Below are 23,856 nucleotides of genomic sequence, written 5' to 3'. Positions count from 1 at the left end.
GAGCCCGGCCAACATCTGCTTTTTTAAGCCACTGTTTGTGGTGCTTTGTTATAGCAGTTCCAGGAAAGTAATACTACTGTCATTTTCCAGATTTGGACAGATTTTCAGCTAATCATTAAATCACAGAAGGCAAGTAATTTTGCACATTGTAGACAGTAAATGATTAGAAAAACCCAAGGCAGAAATCACGCTCACTGGTCTGTCGTCGTCTCTTCTCCCGCTCAGAAATCCACCAAGATGTCGAGTCCCTTAGACGTCCTGCTCTGAGACAAGACAGCTTTCACAGGCAGTCCATCAGCATGTGGGAGATAACAGTTACTGAATGAAGATATTCTGGCTGTGTCCAGGTCACCGCAGTTAAAGTAGTTACTAAAAACTCTCCAGCCTATTTCAGGAAGGAGGAAGTATTTTCTGCAGCTGTATAGCAGGAACAATATACAGAGTAGTGCCAAGATATTGGTCTTAAAATTGGCACTAAATAAAACAGAGCACAGTGCAATGATTGCAAGAGCTGGGGTAGATGCAGAAGCATAGAGCAGCACTGCAGACCCACGTTGGGGAGGGATGGGAGGGTCTGACACCCCACGGGCTATATACCAGCTACTGAAAAACAGCTACAACTCTCAACAGAAATCAGATCTGCTGTTCAGTTTGTTGGATGGTATGGATATTTTAATTTTTTTTTTTTTAACAAATAATGAATCTGCCTGTCTCTATCAGTCCGGCTAGATGCTTCACGGCACACGATGTCTCATCTGCGTCCCCAGAAGGGCAAGATGGCGTGGATGGCCGAGCAGCTCTGACCAGTTGAACGTGTGCTGGCACCTGCTGGAATGTGGAGCTCCTAAACAGCCGAAAGGGCAAGAAGCTTTTTGCAACTTCTAGCTTAAACAAAGTGAGCCTGCATGGAAGGGCACAACTGAGTACGCCTTCATTATTCACTCATTCACATGCTCAAAACAAAGCAGATACTGAAAACACATTCCGGGAGGGGTGCAGAGGTCACAGGCGTCGTCTCCACTTTTCCCTTCTCATTTATGAGGTGGGAAGGATGAACACTTAGTGAGTGCCCCTTCTGTGCCAGACACATATTCTCAGTTTTTCCACTCCCAGGTCCATACTCTGCCCTTCTCTGTGCCCGGGGATCACCTGGCATCCCTGGTGGTTGGTTCCTGATCGGAAGCTTCGGCAACAGCTTGGAGGGTGGGAGGAAAGAGAGTGCATTTCTCCCTCGCACACTCTTGCCTGTGGGCAACGTTCCCAGCAATGGCTGTGTCCTCCATTTCAGCCTCTGCTTGGCAGCTATCTCCATGGTTCAAGCCTTCAGTAGCTTCTGGCACCATTATTGCTTCTCTTTATATCTTGTTACGAGTTGATCGTGTCCTCCCCCAAATTCATCTGTTGAAGCTCTAATCCCCAGCAACCTGAGAATGGGACTGAATTTGGAAACAGGGTCTTTAAAAACGTAATTAAGTTAAAATGAGGTCAGACAGGTGACCAGTGCCCATTCAACTGGTCAGAAATGCTTGGCCATCCACGCTGTCTCGTCCTTCTTGGGAGGCAAATGAGACATCATCTTGTGCAGTGAAGCATCTAGCCAGATTGGTGGGGAGAGGCCAGCCCATTATTCGGAAAAAAAAAAAAAAAGAAAAGAAAGAAAATCTCCATGCCAACCAGCCAGTCAGCAGATTGGATTTCTGTTTAGAGAGTTGTAGTCATTTTTTTAGTAGCTGGTATATAGCCTGTGGGGTTTCACCCTCCCTGAAGAGGCTCTGCAGTGCTGTCCCAGGCTAATCCAATAGGACTGGTATCCTCATGTGAAGAAGCAATTAGGATGCAGACATGCGCAGAAGGGAGATTATAGACGTAGGGAGAGGAAGCATCTATATATACAAGCCAAGGAGAGAAGGGTGCGATAAAACCAACCCTGTCAACACCTTGGTCTCAGACTTCTGGCTTCTAGAACCGTGAGAAAAAAATAAATCTATGTTGTTTAAGCCACCCAGTCTGTGGTATTTTGTTATGGCAGCCCTAGCAAACTAACACACATCTCTCAGCCCAGAACTGGTACCAGCTCTCAGCTCCAGCTAGTCCCTGGGTGCTCCAGCATCCCTTGCTGATGCCTTTGATCCTGCCCATTCACCCCCATATGCAGTCCCTTCATTCAAATATGTTGACTCCCAAGGGCAGATGTCTTTCGTGATGGTATCCTGATTGTTATGTTATTTCAGTGAGTCCTCGGAACAGCCCCCATGAAATTGGTAAGTTTATGTTTGTTTTTACAAACAAGGAAACTGAGGCTCAGAGAGGTCATACAGCTGGTGAGTGACAGAGCTGGGGTTTCAGCTGAGGTCTTTCTAACACTGATGACATCGCGTGCTGGCTTTGGTAGATCTGCTGTGCGATGAATGAAAGAGCCATATACCAGAACCAGCGGCCCAGGGGCTGGGCATTGCTAAGTCAACGTCTTCATTTTATAGATGAGGAAACCAAGACTTCGAAGTGAGGTCAGTGGCCTGAGGTCAGGAAGCTGATGCAGTGGTAGAATTTGGGCTTGAATACAAGTCTCTTGATGCTAGATTTGGTACTTTTTGCTGCTTCTCTGACTGATTTGGGAATGACAGCAAGAATACAGTCACCTCCCCAGTACACACTTTGATGACCTGGGGCAGTTGAGCAAAAAAAAATCAAGGGTCAGGGTCCTAGCATCTACCCACACACCATGCATGACCTTGGGCAGGTTACTTAATAACTGCTCTGTGCTTTAGGGTACTCTTCTGCAAAACGGATATTAATCATAACTCACAGGACTGTTGGGAGAATCAAGTAAGATAACGAAATACTCAGCATAGCACAGTGACTAACACACATTAGTCTTAATTAAATAAGGGGCTATTGTTATTACCTGGGGTGTATTTTTAACCAGACTAGTTTCTTCCTATTGACCCATAGGCACTGAATTCACTACTCACTGTCACTCAGAAGCAGAACAATGACAACGATGATCCTGAGAGCTAACGGTGATGGCGGCAGCTTACCAGGACCCAGGTGCTAGGCATGCTTATTAACTCTATTCCTTCAAACATCACAGAAAGATTGAGTAAGCAACTAACTAGTGACAACCCCATTCAAATCCAGTTTCACTTGTTCCAAAACCCATGCGTTTTCCAATACTGATGCCTACGGGATGATGTGGAACATTACACATTCCATTACTTACAGGGCTATGGCTGCAAACAAACAAACAAACAAACAAACCAAACCACTACATTGTACAATCTACATCTGTGCCTTTCAGAGCTGCAGTTATTGTAGGTGCTTTGTGGCACCAAACTCTGAGCTCCCTGAGGGCAGTGGTGTGTGTTACTGACTCCATACCCACAGCTTCCTGCACAGGAAGGTCTACTCAATACAAGTATAAGTGCCACACAGCAGGTCTACTCAATACAAGTATAAGCTCCTGCACTGGCAGTGAACTGGAGTGAGCTTCCAGAGCGATGAGACCGTAACTTATTTCCTCTGGATCTCAACAAGCAGAGTCCTAGAGCAGAAGAGGGGCTAAAAAATCCCACTTCTGTTAGCATCAATAACTGTCATCCTGAAGGACTAAGAAGTTGATTTCAAAGGAAAGTTTTAATGGGAGTAGTAGCGAGTAGTGTCTGCTTATTTCCCAGCACAACCACAGTTCCACAGAAGGCTTTGTATTTGGCTACGCGCTGGCTCTGTAGTGTTGTAAACACTTGGGAGGTCTGAGGCCTAGGTTAATTCTAGTCTGTTACTTGTTTTCTGTCTTACCTGGACCATACTAGCTCATTTCGTTTCTTTTTTTTTTGAGACGGAGTTTTGTTCTTGTCACCCAGGCTGGAGCGCAGTGGCGCAATCTCGACTCACTGCAACCTCTGCCTCCCAGGTTCAAGCGATTCTCCTGCCTCAGCCTCCTGAGTAGCTGGGATTACAGGTATGCGCCTCCATGCCCGGCTAATTTCGTATTTCTAGTAGAGACAGGATTTCTCCATGTTGGTCAGGCTGGTCTCAAATTCCTGATCTCAGGTGACCTGCCTGCCTCAGCCTCCCAAAGTGCTGGGATTACAGACGTGAGCCACCATGCCTGGTTAATTTTGTATCTTTAGTAGAGACGGGGTTTTGTCATGTTGACCAGGCTTGACTCAAACTCCTGACCTCAGGCGATCCACCCATCTCCCAAAGTGTTGGCATTACAGGCGTGAGCCACCGCGCCCAGCCCATACTAGCTCATTTCTGTAAATTTCTCTTTCCTAGTTTGCAAAGTAGTTATGATGCTATTATGATTTTCATTACACCAGTATGTTCTGCAAGTCTCCTATGTACCAGAACCCATCTGAAAATAGAAATCCTTGTCCTCGGGAAGCCTATGTGCTAACAGACGAGGGATAAACAAGTAAGTAGGTTAAACATATAGTCTATTGTATGATAAGAATAAAGCAGGGAGGGGAGATAAGGAGAGCTCAGCTGGGAGACGTGGTGAAATTTTCAATGAGTGGTCAGCGAAGACTTTTCCGAGAAGATGATGTTTAAGACAGGATCTGCAGGAGGCGAGGTAGCGTGCCATGCTGATAAGAAGGAGGAACTCAGGCAGAATTAGCCCCAAGTACAAAGGCCCTTAAGCCAGCTGATAAATGGGAAAAACAGCAAGAAGTGCCTGCCTCCTAGGCTGCTGTGCAAATTAAATAAGATCATAATCCATTTGCAATGCCACATTCATAACCACTGCTCAATAAATGTTAGCTAGGACTATTAACATTATTTCCGGGGGCACATAAAGGTCCCCTACCTACTAGAAAGTGGCTCTGGCGGCCATAAGGCCATAGTAATCCTTGGGGTCTGAACGTGCTCTCACAAACGAGCCTATCTACTCTCTGCCAACCTGATCTGGGCAAATCCACAGGCTGTCCTGCTCACGAGGGAGGATTTCCTAGAAATTGGATTAGCGAGGTGTGCATTTAGTGCTGGGAAGTAAGAAGGGAGAACTAAATCCAGCTTTCTCGTGTCAATCGTTTAAACAGAATGTGCAAAATTACCCCGGCTCAAGTTTTCAGGCAAGAGAGTGATAAATGTACTTCCCTTGATCACTTTTCCAGTATTCAACAACCCCAAAGTAAGGGGGAAAGGGGTTGGAGCCAAACTGCATGGTTCTTTGCAGGTTCTACTGAGTGCAGGGTGAACTTTCTCCCTAGCAAGGAATGTTGCTTCTGTTCAGTCGGGGGGAAGGAAAGTGTGGTGAAAGCTATACCTGAGCAATTATCTGGGGTGATTCTTAAGTCATCATGGCCACAAAAGAGGCTCCCAGTTGGAAGGACTCTGCACTTTGCATTGTGTAGTGGGGAAAAGGGGCATAAAGGAGTTTGCTGTCCTCCTCCTGTTGGCTTTTAAGGGAATGGGACTGTCCTAAGCTCTGCGTCCTTTATTTTTGTCTTTGTTTCTTTATTTCTTTCTAGAGAGAAAGACTGTCCTGCATTCAACAGATCCTTAAAAGGACAATGCAGTTGTACCCCTCATTCCCCTTACTTTGGAGCTGGTGAATATTGGATCCCTTGAAAACCGATTATGGATCTCTTCAAAATTCCAGAATTCTGAGCTCTAATTCAGCGAAGTATAATTCTCTACTTTTCTGCCACTTGCATTTGCTTTTTCTTCCTCATTTCTTCATTTGCTTTCTACTCTCTCTTCTCCTCCTTCTCTTCCCAGCCTTCTCTTCTGAAGTCTTCCTGGATCCTCCTGGCAGAGATGGCCACCTGCCTTTGTACCTCCACTCCACCCTGACGCAGTCTGGTGAAAACGTTGATCTCCTTGCCCAGCAGTTGTTTGTTTACAGGAACCCCCCACTAGACGCTGAACTCTCTAGGACACAGCTGGTGTCATCTCTCTAGCCCAGGGCCTACCAGAGGCATAGCAGACAAACTCAGAGAATGTCTAGGAATGAGCTGGCGAATGGATGAATGAGTTCAGAAGACAGACAGTGGTCCCGCCCACTGATGGTTAACAGAGACTCAATTAACATCTGCAAAATGACTAACTGTAAAAAGTGCTGTGACACTCATCAATTGACTGATTAAAAACAAGGATCCCAGGGACTCTGGAGGAGGTAGTTTGTCCTGGATGAATGGGTGGGGTAGGGGCCCACCTAGCCCCCGTCTTCAGCAGAAACCAAATAGACCATGTGGTCAAAACTCATCTTCCGTTAAATGATTACCCATCTCCACTCATGGCAAGAGATGTCAAAAACTTTGCCATCAGGCAGTTTTCTCTAGCCAGCTCCTCAGCCCATTTGACATTTTTAGGCCACTGCAAAGGTACTGGAAAGAGCCTGGTCTTGGAGTCAGACCTGGATCTGAACCTGGTCTCGAACACTTTCTGGCTGTGTGACGCTGGGACAGTGAACTAACCTCTCTGTGTTTCTGTTCTTATCTTTGTAATGACAGCAACAGTACAGTCCTTTTCCCCAAAGGTAGGTTTCTATTAGGGAATAGTCAACTCTGGGCAGGATGATATCTGTGGATCTTGTCCTCTAACAGAAGCTTTTTAACTTTAATCATACGAAGATTTTGAATGCACCTGTTGGTGATAATTCCCAAAGAAAGAGGAAGTGGGGGAGCAAGTCAAAGTGGTAAGTAATGCTGCAGCAGCCCTCCTTCCCGGGCCTCATATTCCAGTGTCCTCTGGACTATCCTACCCTGAGTGCTGGAGGGAGTCATAAGGGGTAGTGACATGAAGCTGGTATATCTCTGAGAAACACACGATGATTAATAGAGGCTACCAAGGTTCTATTTTGTCCCAGTCATTTAAGCCACAGTTGGAACACTGAATTAGGAATCATACGAACATTTGGTGAGAGAACCAGAAATGAGGGATGGGTGGAGAAACGCCTCTTAGAATGCATGTCAAGCAAAGTAAAGCACATTAATAAACAGCTAATTGAAATGCATGGAGGTGGTCCTGTAAAGTTACTACTGAACAAAGAATGATGCATATAAATTAATTGCGCAATACTTCTTATTGCTACTGTTCAGAAGCTCATGGATATTCTCAGTCAGGTGCCGTCTTTGCTAGTGTGTTACAGAAGAAAATGCGAATTCTGTGTCATCATATCATAGCCCAGGAAGCTCTAGCCTAGCTCCCCAGTCTCAACTCAGGTTCCTCCTTCCAGCCTCCCACCTGTCAGTTCCAGAACAGGCCAAGTTGGAGTCCCCATCAGGGCTGCTACATTCCCGTTCTCTGCCCAATTGTGTGGCTGGCTTCAGGACACGCTTCAGATCTCAGCTAAACTGTCACCTCCTAAGAGAGGTCTGTCTCTGCTGTCATTCATTACACAATCCTAGTTAATTACTTTCGGGAGTAATCAACATGACTATGTGGAATTTCTTTCTTCCCTCTTCCTTTTTCCTAGGTGGGGAGTGAAGATTTCAACAGACCACATACTTAAAGCACTACAGAGGCAGGAGCCTTCTGCTCTCAGTACAGAATGGTCCATGTTCCAATCTTGACTTTGCTGCCAACTAACAGTGAGATTTTGAATAAATGGTGTAACGTTCCTCATAAACGATGTAGTGGGCATTAAGTGAGAGCAAGTATGAGAAGCACTTAGCACAGGGCCTGGTGCAGAGTCAATGCTGAATGAAAAGTCGGTGATTTCAGTACAACACTGGGCCCTTACTATGTGTAAATTCCTTCCTTGTTCTCTGTGAAGATCGATAGTCCCTGTTTACTAATCTGTGGTTACGTTAACTCATTAAATGAAGTCCATTAAAAATCAGAGTCAGGAATCTTCGGAAAGATTAACAATTGCAATGGGAATGCACTGCCATTTCCCTTAACACATACATTTCCTCAGTCTTATCCAATCACTAGTACAGAGTCAATCCAAAGAACTTGGAAACCAGAAATACACTGTGAAACCAGGCTGAATATGTGTTTGGTAGAAACAGGTATGGGATTCATTATAAGGGAATCTGACGATACATTCTTATCAGATCTCCAGACATAAAGCAAGTGAGTAGTGACTCCAATCTTCTCAAGTCCAATCCTAAGGCTTCCTCCTGACCACAGCTCTTCCCGCTCTGTGTACCCAGACTTGCCTGGCCACACCCGTTCCACAGCCTGGCGTACGCCCTCCACCTGCAGGTCTTCCCTTTCCTGTTCTGTTCAACAGTCTGTGCAGTCCCATCCCTTGAGACCCTTAAACAATGATCCTTGCCAGATTTGCATCTTGAGACCTTGCAGGATTTCCTGCTTACTATCACACCGAGACAGAGTTTAAAGAAGCCTGTGTGATGAAACATCCACGTTTTGACTTGAATGCACACCCCCCTACTGTTTGTCTGCCTTTCCCTCTTTTGGGTTGCAGGGGTATCTGGCACACTTTAAATCTCATTCAGTCTTCAAGACGATCCTGCGCAGTACGTTTTCCCATGACCTGCATCTGCAGGTGTGAACACTGGCACAGAGAAGTTGGCGTGCCCAGGGCTGTGTGATGGTGTGTGGAGGAGCAGAATCTGGAGCCTCATCCTGATGATGACTCCACAAGTAAAATGTTTGACAAGTATATCAATTATTAAGAGGGCTGAATGCAAAAATGCATTTATTTATTTTTTTGAGAAGGAGTTTCGCCCTCATCACCCAGGCTGGAGTGCAATGGCAGGATCTTGGCTCACTGCAATCTCCACTTTTCAGGTTCAAGTGATTCTCCTACCTCAGCCTCCCAAGGAGCTGGGATTACAGGCACTCGCTACCACACCCAGCTAATTTTTATATTTTTAGCAGAGATGGGGTTTCACCACGTTGGCCAGGATGGTTTTGGTTTTGAACTCCTGACCTCAGGTGATCCACTCACCTCCACCTCCCAAAGTGTTGGGATTACAGGTGTGAGCCACTGCGCCCGGCCGAAAATGCATATCATATATACTGTATGCTATGCCTTTACCATATGCCAGGGATCACTCTATTATTACTTCTTTAAAGACCAGGTCTTACTATGTTGAGCAGGCTGGAGTGCAGTGGCCATTCACAGGCATGATCATCGCACACTACAGTTTTGAACTCCTGGGCTCAAGCAATTTTCCTGACTCAGCCTCCCAAGTAGTGGGAACTATAGGTGTGCACCACTGTGCCCAGTAGGACAACTCTGGCTGCTGGGGAATAAAGGATTGAATAAGAGTGAGAAGACTCTGCTCTTATAAAGTATCCAATGAATGTATTAGTCTCATTCCCTTTCCTTCTATTTCTTGTGCATAGCTTTCCAGTTCAGAGTAGAACTAGCCTCATGTAATTCTATCTTTCTTTTTGTGCCTATATAGGAAATTATATTTGTATATAATTAAGGTGGGTGAAGGTAACCAATATTTACCAGGCCTCAATACTAGTTCTAGATCACTGGGGTTTATGTTACCTTTACAGTGGCTTTATTCAATCTCAGCCTGTTAAGAACATGTTGTTATTTCTATTGACTAGATGTAGAAAGCTAACTGGCACAGGCAAGATCCTAACCCAAGTCTACTAGACTCCAGAGACCACGCTCTTTCTGCTATGCTGTGGACCTTGATCAGCAAATTGTTTCTGAAAGGGCCAGTAAATATGTATCTTTGGCTTTGGAAGCGAAAAGGACTCTGTTACAACTACTTAATTTCTGTTTTTGTAGCCTCAAAGCAGCTGTCAATCTAAATAACAAGCAGAGAGACACTCTATAAAAGAAAATATATTTGGGAATTAAATATTGTAATGGGAATACGCATGTCATAGTAAAGTATGCATGCATTCAGGGTGGTAAAGAAGATAAACTTTTTGTTTTTTTTTTTCTTTTGAGACAGAGTCTTTCTCTGTCACCCAGACTGGAGGGCAGTGGCACGATCTCAGCTCATTGCAACCTCTGCCTCCTGGGTTCAAGAGATTCTCCTGCCTCAGCCTCCTAAGTAGCTGGTATTACAGGTGTTCACCACCACGCCCAGCTAATTTTTTTTTGTATTTTTTTTTTTTTTTTTTTTTGAGACGGAGTCTCGCTCTGTCGCCCAGGCTGGAGTGCAGTGGCCGGATCTCAGCTCACTGCAAGCTCCGCCTCCCGGGTTCACACCATTCTCCTGCCTCAGCCTCCCGAGTAGCTGGGACTACAGGCACCCGCCACCTCGCCCGGCTAGTTTTTTTGTACTTTTTAGTAGAGACGGGGTTTCACCGTGTTCGCCAGGATGGTCTCAATCTCCTGACCTCGTGATCCGCCTGTCTCGGCCTCCCAATGTGCTGGGATTACAGGCTTGAGCCACCGCGCCTGGCCTTTTTTGTATTTTTAACAGAGATTTTTGCCATGTTGGCCAGGATGATTTCGATCTCCTGACCAGGTGATCCATCTGCCTCGGCCTCCCAAAGTGCTGGGATTACAGGCGTGAGCCACCGTGCCCAGCCAAAAATAAACATTTTTAAAGGAAAAAATAAGGAGGAGTACATAACTATTTTGAGTAATTATCTTTGGCTACAAAGATCAATAATAAGGATGATGCTGGTCCAAGGCTGGAGACACAGATGTCCTTGCACAAATGTTTTTGTGTAAGGTTGTGAGGTCTTTGTGCAAGGCGGTGGTTTTTGTAGAGTCTGTTTCGTTATCAGGCATGTAAGTGTGAGAATCGTGCCTTCGTGGCCTTCCCGTATTTATCAGGGTTTTCTCATATTAGTGATTCCATCTTGATCCTGACAACTTTCATACAGCCACGGACAAAATAAAAATGAATGCTGTGGCTGTGAGCCCATACAACTTTATTAGCGGACACTGCAATTAGAATTTCATATGATTTTCATGTGCCACAAAATAGACCTGTCTTCAAGTTTTCTCAACTATCTGAAAATGTAAAAACCCAGCTTGGGACATACAAAAATGGGCAAGGGGGTCAACTCCTGCTGTCAATAATTAAACATTCAATGAACAGATCCTAAATGGACGTTGAAAAGGGTTAAAAAAGAAAACCATTGTTTCCTCCGTATATTCGCCTGGCCACTCCAGCTTAATCCTGGGTTTGTTGACAAGGGCTGTGTTTTCTGTTTCTTTTGTTCCCTCCCTTGAGCCTTGCTAGAGGTGAGCCTGTTTGCATTGAGCTGGGTACGAAGTCTGTGCTTCGTAAACGTTGGCTCAATAAGCAAAGCAGAACGATGCCTGCTGAGATGGGCTATTTTTCTTGGATAATTGTCTTCATGGAGATTCCCTTCACTTGGAGCAGTCCCCAGGGCTCTGCCGACCAATTCAGGGACCCTCTGCGCCATTAGGATTCAAATACGTCTGACCTGCTGTGGTGAAATGTCAAATATGCAATAAAGGAGATGGCGGCAGGCAAGGGGTCAGGGGAACAAGGAGGGGCTATTGAAGCATAATGGTGGATGACAGGGAACAGCTTACAGTGAGACAGAAGGAGGAGGAGGAGGCTGGTCTCTTTCTCTATGTGATGTCACTGGCAGCCCCAGGGGAAAGTGTAGGATACCAGGTCAGGATCCAGGCAACAATAGGGATTTAAATAAGCCACTGGTGGTATATCACTGCCTGTCCCCTTTTCCCTGCTGTCTAAGGGCTTTCTCCATCAGGGCACTTCTGCATCCAAATGGCTTGTGTCTGTAGGTCTTCCTTGACAGCAGTCTGAGGCTAGGATCCTTTGTTCCACTGAAGCATCCCCAGAGCCCAACATGGGGTCTGACATTATACACAGTTAATAATAATAATACTACTAAAAAGTCCACTTGGGGAGGCCAAGGTGGGTGGATCACAAGGTCAGAAGATCGAGACCATCCTGGCTAACACAATGAAACCCCATCTCTACTAAAACTACAAAAAATTAGCCGGGTGTGGTAGCACACATCTGTAGTCCCAGCTACTCCGGAGGCTGAGGCAGGAGAATCGCTTGAACCTGGGAGGCAGAGGTTGCAGTGAGCTGAGATCACACCACTGCACTCTAGCTTGGGCGACAGAGTGAGACTCCGTCTACAAAAAAAAAAAAAAAAAGAAATCTTGGTTGAATGTCCTGTCCACAAATTCAAGCAGCTATGGAGTCTAGGAGTCCAGTCATGGTTAGAAAAATAGGGTATAGGTAATGAAGAGGGAAAGCAGGTTCAGAGTGGCTGCATTGCAAATGGTGCCTTTATAATGCAGGCTTTGGAAGGAAACGAGGACATGCCTGTCCAGTATAAAGGGGTCACCTGCTTGGTTTTAGAAACTACTGAAGGAGTAGTCTCACTCTAGAGGTTCTAATTTAAGTGGTTTGAGATAAGCCCTGGATGCCAGGATTATTTCAAATCTCCCAGGTGATTCCAACACGCAGCCATGATTGCAAGTACTATTGTAAATTTAGTAGATAGCACGATGTTGTTATGATGGTCCATAGCCCTCTAACCTTATAGACTGGGGAGGGAGCTAGAAAAATCCCCAGAGCTAAGTAACTGCTTGATATGGTTTGGCTGAGTCCCCAGCCAAATCTCATCTTGAATTGTAATCCCCATAATCCCTACATGCCTAAGGAGAGATATGGTGGGAGGTGACTGAATCATGGGAGCGGGGGGCAGTTTCCTCTACGCTGTTCTTGTGACAGTGAGTGAGTTCTCACGAGATCTGATGGTTTTATAAGGGACTCTTCCGCCTTTGATGCTCACTCTTCTCTCTCCTGCCGCCATGTGAAGAAGGTCCTTGCTTCCCCTTCACCTCCCACCATGACTGTAAGTTTCCTGAGGCCTCCCCAGCCCTGTGGAACTGTGAGTCAATTAAACCTCTTTCCTTTACAAATTACCCAGTCTCCGGTATTTTTTTTTCTTTTTCTTTATAGCAGTGTGAGAATGGATTCATATACTGCTCTACCAACCACTTTCAAGCACTGAAGGCCCAAGAAGAGATTGGAAGGCAGGCTTAAGCACTGGGCTCTGACATTTACTGGTTCTGCTAACTTGCGAAATCAACGAACCTTGCTGAGCCTCCATCAGCTTCCTCTGTAGAATGGGAATTACATGAGCTGGTGCACATGAAAGCACGAATCAAATCTAATCAATTAGTACTGTGAACCTGAGGGGCCCCAAAGAAATCAAGTGCCTCTTCCCATCACAAATATGTCTTCAAGGAAACCATGTGCTGAATGATGGCCAGATTATTTTCCTTGTATCAGGAAGAGTTAGGATTCAGAGGAGTTAGGATCATATCCTTCCTTCTTTCCCTTCTACTGCACACAGAACCATACAGGTGCCTGGGTGCTTGGGTCATAACTCCTGTTAGCTCTTGCAATGCTAAAGACTTGAGTGAGTGACAGAGAAAACTGCTGACCTTGTATGGGTTAGCAGAGTGGGGCAGACACATTTTCAGGAATGGCCACCCCTGTGTAATTACTAAGCCAGGTCAATTCACTTAACCAGGTGTTGGAATGTTGGAGCCAGGCAGAGTTAGCCACAGCAAGGAAACGTCTTCGTTTCACTTGGCCACTGGTCAATGATCCATGGCTTCAGACGCCTGGACCTTTTAGTCAGAGATCATCTCCCTAAATTGAAAAAGCTCAAGTTGGGTTCCTATGAAGTAGCTCCTTGGCAAAATACTGATTCTTTGCAAATACACAGACTGTATGCCCAACACACAAAACAAACAAGCAAGACACATGCATACATAAACACGCACACATCTGTTTAATTTAAAATTTTATCTCGATTGTAAACTGACACATTTGGCAAATTTAAATTTTGATCTATCAGAATTTAAAATATCCATAACATTTAATATAGCAGTACCGCAATAGCTTAGGAGCTATTGTGTATGAATACTTGACTAAGCAAACAAACATGGGTAATGAGAAGACTTATGTATGGTATTGTTTATAATTGAGGGGAAAACCTAGGGACAGCTAAAATACCAACTCATAGAAAATGGAATAAATGAATTACAGTACCTCCAGCAAATGGCAAACTATGCAGTTCTTAATAAGAAAGAAGAAAATATACCATTGTATTAATGTAGAAGATACCCAATATTTTATTTTTAAGTAAACAAATCTAGTCTATTCAAAAAGAATATGCATATATAGAGAGAAGTAGATAATTACATATGTGGAAGGCAAACTGTCAACAGTACTTACTTTCAGGGAATGTGAAAAATATATATTATTGGCTGGGCGCGGTGGCTCATACCCGTAATCCCAGCACTTTGGGAGGCCGAGGCGGGTGGATCACCTGAGGTCAGGAGTTCGAGACTAGCCTGGCCAATATGACGAAACCCCATCTCTACTAAAAGTACAAAAATTAGCCAGGTATGGTGGCATGCACCTGTAGTCCCAGCTACTTGGGAGGCTGAGGCAAAAGAATTGCTTGAACTTGGGAGGTGGAGGTTGCAGTGAGTCTAGATCATGCCACTGCACTCTATCCTGGGTGATGAGAGTGAGATTCCATCTCAAAAAACATTATGTATATATATTATTATTATATTTCAGCAGTATGCTGGTAAATGTTCAACAACTAACTCTGCAGGAAGAAAGAAGACCCCTGATGGTAGTGTTTTCCAATTTCCAGGCTATAATAGTCCCACCAGGGAAGATTTCAAACTACCAATGCGATGCTACTGAACGGTTATGAAGAGATGTGCAGCAGGACCCCACTGCACGGCATTTCCACCATACAGACACAGCAGATGCAAACAACCTTAGAAGCACAGAGAGTAAAGTGATTCGGAAGTAACAGGTTTTAAGAGTTTTGAGTATTTGTTACCTTTGTTTTTCAAATGACATATTTCATTGTAAATTTACATCATTTGATTTTTATTTTATTTATTTATTTATTTTTGAGACAGAGTCTTGCTGTGTTGCCCAGGCTGGAGTGCAGTGATGTGATCTCAGCTCACTGCAACCTCTGCCTTCCTGGTTCAAGCGATTCTCCTGCCTCAGCCTCCCGAGTAGCTGGGACTACAGGCATGTGACCCCATGCTGGGGTAATTTTTGCATTTTTAGTAGAGATGGGGTTTTCCACGTTGGCCAGGCTGGTCTCGATCTCTTGGCCTCAAGTGATCTGCCCGCCTTGGCCTCCCAAAGTGCTGGGATTACAGGCATGAGCCACCGTGCCCGGCCTTGATTTTTAATAGTGGCCATGTTTAACAATCGGATCCCATATTTTCTAAAAATTTAACAATAGGCTTTCACTAGCAGATGTGACCTAGGAACCCAGCACATCACTGCATTTCCAGACTATTTGTCCTTTACAACAAATGTCAATATGAGTTGTCAAAATTCTATTAATAGTAGTCTATTAACAGACAATTAAAAATAGTATTAAAAAATCCCATTCTTCAGTGGTAATCTAGAATCAGAATCTATTGATTCACTAACAACTGGCAATGTCTATAGTGGAGTTTTAAAGCAACTGAACCACTCTTTCTGAAAGAGTGGGTGTAATTGCTTTCTTTACTTCTAGACTTTATAAGATCTCCAATATGCACATCGAATCTCCAAAGGGTAGACACAGAATGCAGGCGCGATCTCGGCTCACTGCAAGCTCCTCCTCCCAGGTTCAAGCGATTCTCCTGCCTCAGCCTCCTGAGTAGCTGGGACTACAGGCGTGTGCCACCTTGCCCAGCTAATTTTTTTTTTTTTGTATTTTTATTAGAGACGGGGTTTCACCATGTTAGCCAGGATGGTCTTTATCTCCTGACGTTATGATCTGCCTGCCTCGGCCTCCCAAAGTGCTGGGATTACAGGTGTGAGCCACCGCGCCTGGCCTCTGTTCACAATTTCTAAACACACATTCACATCCCTTGCAATGACTTCTAGAATTAGTCTAGAAAACGCTAGTCCAGGGGTCATGATGCTAGTGCAGGGCTCATGATGAATTCTGGATCTCAATCATGGAAGAGGCTCAAGTCATACTAACTTTTTTTGCAGATATGCAAACACTTCTCTATTAGACTATAAACTTTTTGAAGGAAGGTTCTTGGTATTACCCATTGAAAAAAAAAAAAACAGTTTTCTACCCTATCCTTGCCAGTATTATAGGTATTCCGCAGCATGTAATGAATGAATAAATTATATTTAAATGTAGTTTCTCTGGATGCAATTATTACAGACAAAAATCACCCAATCACAGTATTCTTTCAGAACATGAAGAGATCTTAGTTCCTGACAGCAGAGACAACTAAGATGCAGAGAAATGAAGGGACTTACCCAGGGTCCCAGAATGCTGGATGTCAGAGGCGGAAGTAAGTTGAGCCTAGGTTGCGTGTTTCTATTTATCCCACTAAGCTATTTGTTTAACAGTCCTTTGGCAAACTGTCAAATGTTTTCTCCTTTTGAATCTCTGCCACGAAATTTTCCATGGTATCTGACTTGACTGCCCATCACCTTCCATGGTTTGCTCCAACCTCAGAGGTCAGTCCTTAAGCATTCCGATTTTGCTGTCCTGCAGAGAAGGATTCCTAGAGAAATTCTTCCTCCCTCCCTAAACAGCCAGGTCTCTCTCTGCCTGTCTCTGCCCCAATTTGGGGGCTGGATGAAACACGATACATTTTATTTTTAAATTGTTTTAAAAAGCACATTCTCTGGCTAGTGTTACGCCCTTCAACTTGGGGAGGATGCATCTTGTGCTTGAGTCGCCTTTGGGATCCCATGCAAATAAACCTATCTGCAAACATGCCATCTTCTTTCTACCGATCTGCCTTCCCTCACCTCATTCTCCCATCCTCTGCTATGTTTAGCCCTCCTTCCCCTTTTCTTTGCTGTTGTTTTTAAGATATTCATCCATCAGCTTAGGAACTGAAGACAGCTGAATCTCAATGAGCCTGTCAAAATCCTAGGTGTATTTTTGTTGTTGTTGTTTTCTAAGTCCTGCTCACAGCGGAATGCTGGGTGAATGACAGCTTTTTGCATCTAGGAGATGATGCCTGGGCAGAGTGGCTAGAAACGGACCCATCTCCATGCAAGACTGTGAAAGACGCGCCCGTAATTCCACCTGAACAGTTATGGGCAAGAGCTTTGTGCTAGGATCTGCCTGGTTATCCATCTGAAGCTGCGGTGGCTCAGTAGCTTCTGGAATTAAGTTGGGAACAGCTCTAGTAAGAAGGGAAGGAGATAAATGGGAGATGGTGGAAAGATCTTCTCTAATCTTTTGTGGCCGTGTAGGCTTTGTAAAAGCAGACTGGGAAAGAAAAGCAAACAAAGAGAACGGGGGAACCTGACTGGCCTTTGTAAGAGGAAAAGTCTAGTTTGTAAGATAATTCAAGGAATTAACAAAGCCCATGCACGCTATGGTGCCTGGTGTGATGCCTGGTGGAATGAGTGAATGAAAGAATGTGTAGTGAAGAGGCCGTGTTTGATGTCTGCGGTTGAATCTGAATTACCTGAAAAGAGTTATTCAGTTGGGCTGTGGTTAGGAGGATAAATACGAATCACAACCAACTTCCTAAAGCACTTTGGTTTACCAGGCACACAAGGCTGCACGACCACAAGGGAGCCTCTGAGTGGGTTCCGAGGTCCCCAGCTCGCAGATGAGAAGCCCAAGCCTCCCTGAGCTTGGGGAAGCTTTCTAAAAAAGGCACAGAATTTAAAAGCAACAAAGCCAGGTCTTGAAGGTAGAGCTTCCAACACAAACATCTCGTATGCTTTTTCTGGGGATTTTCAAAGTAAAACACAGCGAGGAAGCTGATATTCGAACTAAATAGTCACTTTTTTTTCCTAATGTGATACAAAAAGCTAACCTTTTCAGATAGTAAAGAGATACAGGAAACGCTGCTAGGTAGCTGGATTACACCTGGGGAAAGTAAAATACTCGTTCTTTCTGACCGAAGGGCTTGGGAGACCTTAGCAAACCCCAGTCGGTCACATAACCGCCTTTTTCCAGTGTGTAAATCTCATTTCCTGATAGAGCAAGTAGCAGAAAAATGCAAGAGGAGAAAGATTAAGATTTACTAAGTACTTATTTGGTACCCTCAATCAGGCAAGGCTCATTAAACAAGTTCCAACATTAATTGCTAATCCTCACATACTAGGTTTGTTATGTCTTTTGTTTTTTGTTTTTTTTTTTTGAGACAGAGTCTCAGTCTGTTGCCCAGTTAGAATGCAGTGGCGTGATCTTGGCTCACTGCAACCTCTGCCTCCTGGGTTCAAGCAATTCTCTGCCTCAGCCTCCCGAGTAGCTGGGATTACAGGCACCCACCACCATGCCCAGCTAACTTTTTGTATTTTTAGTAGAGTGGGGTTTCACCATCTTGGTCAGGCTGGTCTTGAACTCCTGACCTCGTGATCCACCCACCTCGTGACCTCCCAAAGTGCTGGGATTACAGGCGTGAGTCACCGCGCCTGGTCTTGTCCTATCTTAAAAACGGAGAGAACTGAGGTTCAAGGAGTGAAGCGACTTGGCCAAGTGCATACGAAGACGAAATGTACTGCAGCTGTAACCCAGATCTGCCTGGGTTCTTAACATCAAGCTGAAGGCATACAACAGGAGGCTCTTGCTGGAGATATCCTTTTTGGAGGCTTCAGATGTGTTGGGATTTAGGGTGGCAGGTTCTCTCCAGTGGTGTCCTCAGTTTCCATGAGAATGTACATGTCTGGATGACTCATTCACTATGTGGCACAATCCTTGGTTTTAAAGCGACACATCCCCATCGTGAAAGCCAATGCATTTTCATGTTGCCTAAGTGCTTTCATCATAATCACTCAGTGTCACTGGCTTGTTTAAATGAACACATCACTTCAACAGGGCTTTCCCCTTTCTGCTCTGCCCTTTCAGTACCAGCGAGGAGGGAAGTAACTCACTGCCTTGGCATATCAAGCGGGAACTGGAGGTAGTTTATGTGCTCCTGTGTCTCCTGATGCTACATTCTATAGCAAATAGGGACGGGCAGGAGGAGACATGCCATTTTGGTCGTAATAAATTCCCCAGTGTGCTACATTCTTCTTTTCCCTGCAAACCGGGATTGATGACCAGTGGCTTTTGTTTTACACAGGTAACCATGATCTTGATGCAGCATCCCTGAGGCACTGCAGTATATTTCTATGTGACATTTTCTATTATATATTTTGGAAGAGAGAAACGAAATGTATACACCAGGGTTTTCCTGAGACTTCCTTTATCCCACCCAGAAACATGGCTGTCTCCACCTCCATAAAAGTTTGGAGGGAACGTGTCTGAAAATCCAGGCACAAAAGATCAACATGGGGTGACCAGTCACTTGCCAGAGGAAAGCACGTGGAGCCCCCATCCCTGGCCTGCTGTGGGTTCATGGAGGGTCCAGTCTCCAAGGCTCTGAGAAAACAGCGTCTGGGAGAGCTTGCTGGGACAGGAAACGGAGTGCCATGTTTGATAATCAGAGCAGGCCCTTGGATATTTCTGCCCCAGAAACATCCTAGAGGCTTCCTGTAGGGCAGAATCCCAGTCTCCTGCACAGAACCAGTCAATCAGACTCTTGAAGGGCAGAGCCCGGGAATCTCCATTGTTGGAAAGTGTTTAATCCTGAAGCCATTAAAGTTCAAGCAAGACAGGTTGGTAGTGAACACCACAGCCTCCTTGATTTTTCAGCGTTGCAGCCTTCAATGCTCTAAGCTTCAGTTTCCTCTGGCATAGAATACAGATAAGCACGGCACCTGCCTCATGGGGTGAGTGTGAGGATCAAAGGAGACTGACACCCATAAAGCACCTAACATGGTGCCTGGCTAATACTCAGCTGATATATAGAGGCACTGGCTTACCCATTATTGAAAAAGTGAAATACCTCCTGACCTGCTAAGAGAACCACTGCTCTGATGCCCTTAGCTGCCTTTCCCCAACCCGGCCCCTCTCAGGAACTCCTCAGACTTCCCCACCATCCAGCAACTAAAGGGTTAATGCCCAACACAGCATGGGAGACTCCAGGGTGGGGCTCTGGGGCCTGTGAAGGGCCGGTGGTTGGCATTCTTCAACTGCAACCTCTGTTACCTGGTAGGCGTTACAGGAAAAAAAAAATTACATAGCACAAAGCATATCTAATACTCAGACAGATGTTAGCTAAGGAATATCTCCGTCTCTCAGGATGGCATTCATTAGAGGTCTCCCTGGCTGCCTGCCACCTCTGGACATTGATGCTGGACTTTCTTTCCTTGTCCTCCTCCAGCTTTGACCCCCATTCTGACCCCGTCTATGAACTCTCACCTCTGCAAGCTTGACTCATGTCCCTTCTCCTTTGTTCTCTGGGGCCCTGTGTTTGCATTAGACTCTTCTGGAGTCTGACCATCAGCTCTCAGAGTTTTGATCTCTTTTTGGCTGATCCCACTAAAGACTGGCCTCAGCCTCCAGGGCAGGCTTCACCTATCACTTTTAGGTGGTACTGTCCCCAGAGCCAGATACCTGTCCCAGCCCACCTCATTTGCTGGTCTCAGATGCCAAGTTCCAGCGCTTCTTGGTCTCACCCACCCTACTGTTCCCTGAGTTCCACATTCTAGTCTGATAAAGATCAGGAGTCTGCATCCTTTGAGAATGGGATACCACAGCAGTGGCAATGAGGATGGAGGAGAGAGGCAGAAGGATCCAGAAGCATTTCAAAGATAGACACTGATGGGAATTGAGCCTCAGAAGGAAGAGGCTGCTCTAGTTTCACTGCTTATATACTCCATGAGGTCATGGACTGTGTCTGCCACAGGGCTTCGTACACAGTAAGCATTGAAGAGATAGCTGGTGAACAAGAAGGGCTGATGGATGAATGAAGGACACCAATAACAGAGAAAGAAACTAAAAAGGAGACGCAAGTTTGTGGCTAGTAACAAGGTAGAATAATGGATTTTATTTTAGACATATGGTTAGAGATCTGTAGTCCTCAAAAGAGCTGATTACCAAATATTTCTGCATTTTCTCCTGCCAGGCACATGTGGTCCTCAAAAGTGCTGATTAGCAAATATTTCTGCCTTTTCTCCTGCCAGGCACATGGTAGACTGCCCTTGCCCACACTCTATGAAGGGAGGCATGGCCACACAACATGCTTAGCCAATGAAATATGAAATTGTATCACTTCTAAACAAAAAACGTTAAGAGATAATACGACTTCTGCTACTTTCCCACCACATACATGGAAGTGTGCATGGAGATGAATCCTGAATACCTACAGTGAACCCAGATCCCTGAAGACCTCAAGTGGACGTGGAATGTGATTAGCAAAAATACATATCCGTTGTGTTAAGAAACTGAAAAGTTGGGGTTGTTACTGAAGAATGATCTCTGGTCCGTATTAACAGAGCCAGCGAACCTACAGGTCATACTGATAAAGATATCCAATAGGATTTGGATTAGAGGTCAGGAGAGGGGCTTTCTGGTGACAGATGCCACAGACTGCCATGGCCCAACAGCTACTCCACCTGTGGCTACAGCACCAAGAAGGAACTGGAATGCCAACTGCCCACATACCATCCACTGCTGAATTCAAGCAATCAGGTGGCCTCCTGAGCTTCTGCAGTCTCCTCTCCTAAGAAAGGAGCACCGGGCCCTCACATCACCTTTTGCAACTCTGCCCATACCACCCTGAGAATTTACCTGTGTTGTAGCCCCTTCCAAGGGCTGGCCATGGGCGGTGATTTTTCCACAGGTTTCCAAGGTACCAGTCACTCTGGTTCTCCACCAAGCCCAGGACTTGCTGACCTGTAAAGTACAGAGAATACAAACATCTTAAAAGGAGAAGCCAAGCCATCTGGATCAGTGACTAATGAACACACAGTGTAATGACAAATCATCACAACAATAGTATTCACTTATTGAGAGGTTTTATGAAGTGCCAGTCTCTCACCTAAGAGCTTAACTTGCAATAACATATTTAATTCTCACCATTAGGCAGCTATTTTTATTATTTCCATTTTATAGAGAAGAAATGGAGGCCCAGAACAGTTAATTGATTTGCCCCAGGTCACCCAGTGAATCTGATAAAGCTAGAATCCCAAACCATGCATTCATTCACACATGCATTTCTTTCCTAACTCATGGAGCACATATTTATTCACCACAATCTTAACCCTAATACCACTCGCCTCCCTAACCGAAAATAAACTACTCAAAGGAACCTGCCCTTGTAGTTATTCTCAAGCATTCCCATTCTGGTATTTCCCGCTGTACATTCATTTACTGGTTTTCTGGGCAAGGACTGAGATCGGTTTCTCACATCAGGGAGGAGGGATTACCCTTGTTTGCTCAGACAAGAGCCCAAAGAGAAGATCCACTCTTTGTCCACCTTCTTACAGGGATTTTGTTCTCACCCTCACTGCTTCCTCTCAAATATATTTATCTTGTGTCAACAAGCATCATGTCAATATCATATCAATACAAGAGTGTTGTCTAGATAACAGCTGCTCCTCTGTCCCCAGAGCTGGTGTTGATGTTGGCCTCAGTCTCTGCTGCATCTTAGCAACTTAGGCAGTTAGCCTTGTAGTCAATCTCTTAGGCCATACATGTCTCTGGGCCTCCACATCAGATCCACAGACAACCCCATCACACAGAAGGTCTTCTCTTGCAATTATAACCAATACCACGTCACAGCCTAGGAAAAAGGCTCACAGAGGACCAGTGATGTGCACAGCTAAAGATGGAGCTAGGATACACATCTACATTTGTTTGAAACAAAGATTCCTCCCACTGTCTCGATACATTATTGCTTACCCTTACAAAAACAAGTATTTGAGGTAGCAATTATCAACCCACCTTTTGTAGAAAGGGAAATTGAGGTTTAGAGAGTTTAAATAACTTGCAGAAGTCACGCAGCTAACAATGACTCTCTTCCACAGCTAACCAATACCTTTTGAATTTACGCTGTGATATTGTTGGCCAATCTGAGAAATAAAGACCTTTCTGACCAAATGAAAGCCCAGCTGCACTTAAGAAAACACAGTGGTGGTTTCGGAACCCCACGCTGGGTGATATAGAATCTCCTTCGTAGGATGACAGCTCCCTGAAACGATGGTGTGTGGGTTTGGGGTAGTTTATTTGATCAATTTTATTAAGCTCCTATCTAAATCACCACCCCGGGCACAAACACATAAATTAGAGGCATGGGGAAAACACTACCACCCACTTTGTCATTGTATATGATTACATCTAAAACTTGTAGAATTCCTCAGGAAAACATATCACCAATTCAGGGGGTATATGAATCAATCAATTCCACGTGCAACAAGCTTAGGACATTTGTGCAGAACAATTAGATCCGAAAGGCGTGGTGCCCTTAATTGGGAAAGCCGTGTGTCCTGTCCTGATGCTATGCCCCAGCTAGAGACCTCATTTAATAACCTCACAATGAGGATGGGACGCAAAGGGGAAGTGTCATTGTTGGGGGAGAGGGGTGATACATAACTACTAAGGCCCCAGGTGGGTATCCCAAGGGTTTTTTTTTTTTTGAGACAGAGTCTCACTCTGTTGCCAGGTTGGAGTGCAGTGGCACAATCTGGGCTCACTGCAACCTCCGCCTCCTGGCTTCAAGTAATTCCCCTGCCTCAGCCTCCCAAGTAGCTGGAACTACAGGCACGCACCAACACACCCGGCTGATTTTTTGTATTTTAGTAGAGACCGGGTTTCGCCACGTTGGCCACGATGGTCTCGATCTCCCGACCTTGTGATCCGCCCACCTCGGCCTCCCAAAGTGCTGGGATTACAGGCGTGAGCCACCGTGCCCAACCTGGGAATGATCTTTTATTGAATTTAGGGTGTCCATCTAAATTTCAGGTAAGGTCATCTTCAGATATCTGAAAGTCCAAATTTTATACTGTGGCATCCCATACATTTTATTTTGCCTGTTTACTTCTTCAGACAAATACTCTATGAGCTACCCTTTATTCCTGCCAAACAAAAATAAATACTTTTGTTGCCTGTGGTCTAATTTCTTTTTTTCTTTTTTTGAGA

General features: G+C 44.9%; 1 protein-coding gene across 3 annotated transcripts in view; it reads right to left on the bottom strand.

Annotated features, from left to right (window-relative positions):
• LARGE (like-glycosyltransferase) overlaps positions 1-23,856 on the bottom strand; it is a 692,738-nt gene that overhangs the window by 132,995 nt on the left and 535,887 nt on the right. For all 3 annotated transcript variants that reach the window (XM_011978982.1, XM_011978983.1, XM_011978984.1), the window contains exon 7: positions 21,508-21,612. In XM_011978982.1, coding sequence (XP_011834372.1) covers positions 21,508-21,612 — 105 coding nt within the window. The remainder of the gene's footprint in view (positions 1-21,507; positions 21,613-23,856) is intronic.

Source organism: Mandrillus leucophaeus, unplaced genomic scaffold (genome assembly GCF_000951045.1).
Source record: "Mandrillus leucophaeus isolate KB7577 unplaced genomic scaffold, Mleu.le_1.0 Scaffold2, whole genome shotgun sequence".
Classification (NCBI taxonomy): domain Eukaryota; kingdom Metazoa; phylum Chordata; class Mammalia; order Primates; family Cercopithecidae; genus Mandrillus; species Mandrillus leucophaeus.
This window is presented reverse-complemented; position numbering and strand designations above follow the sequence as displayed.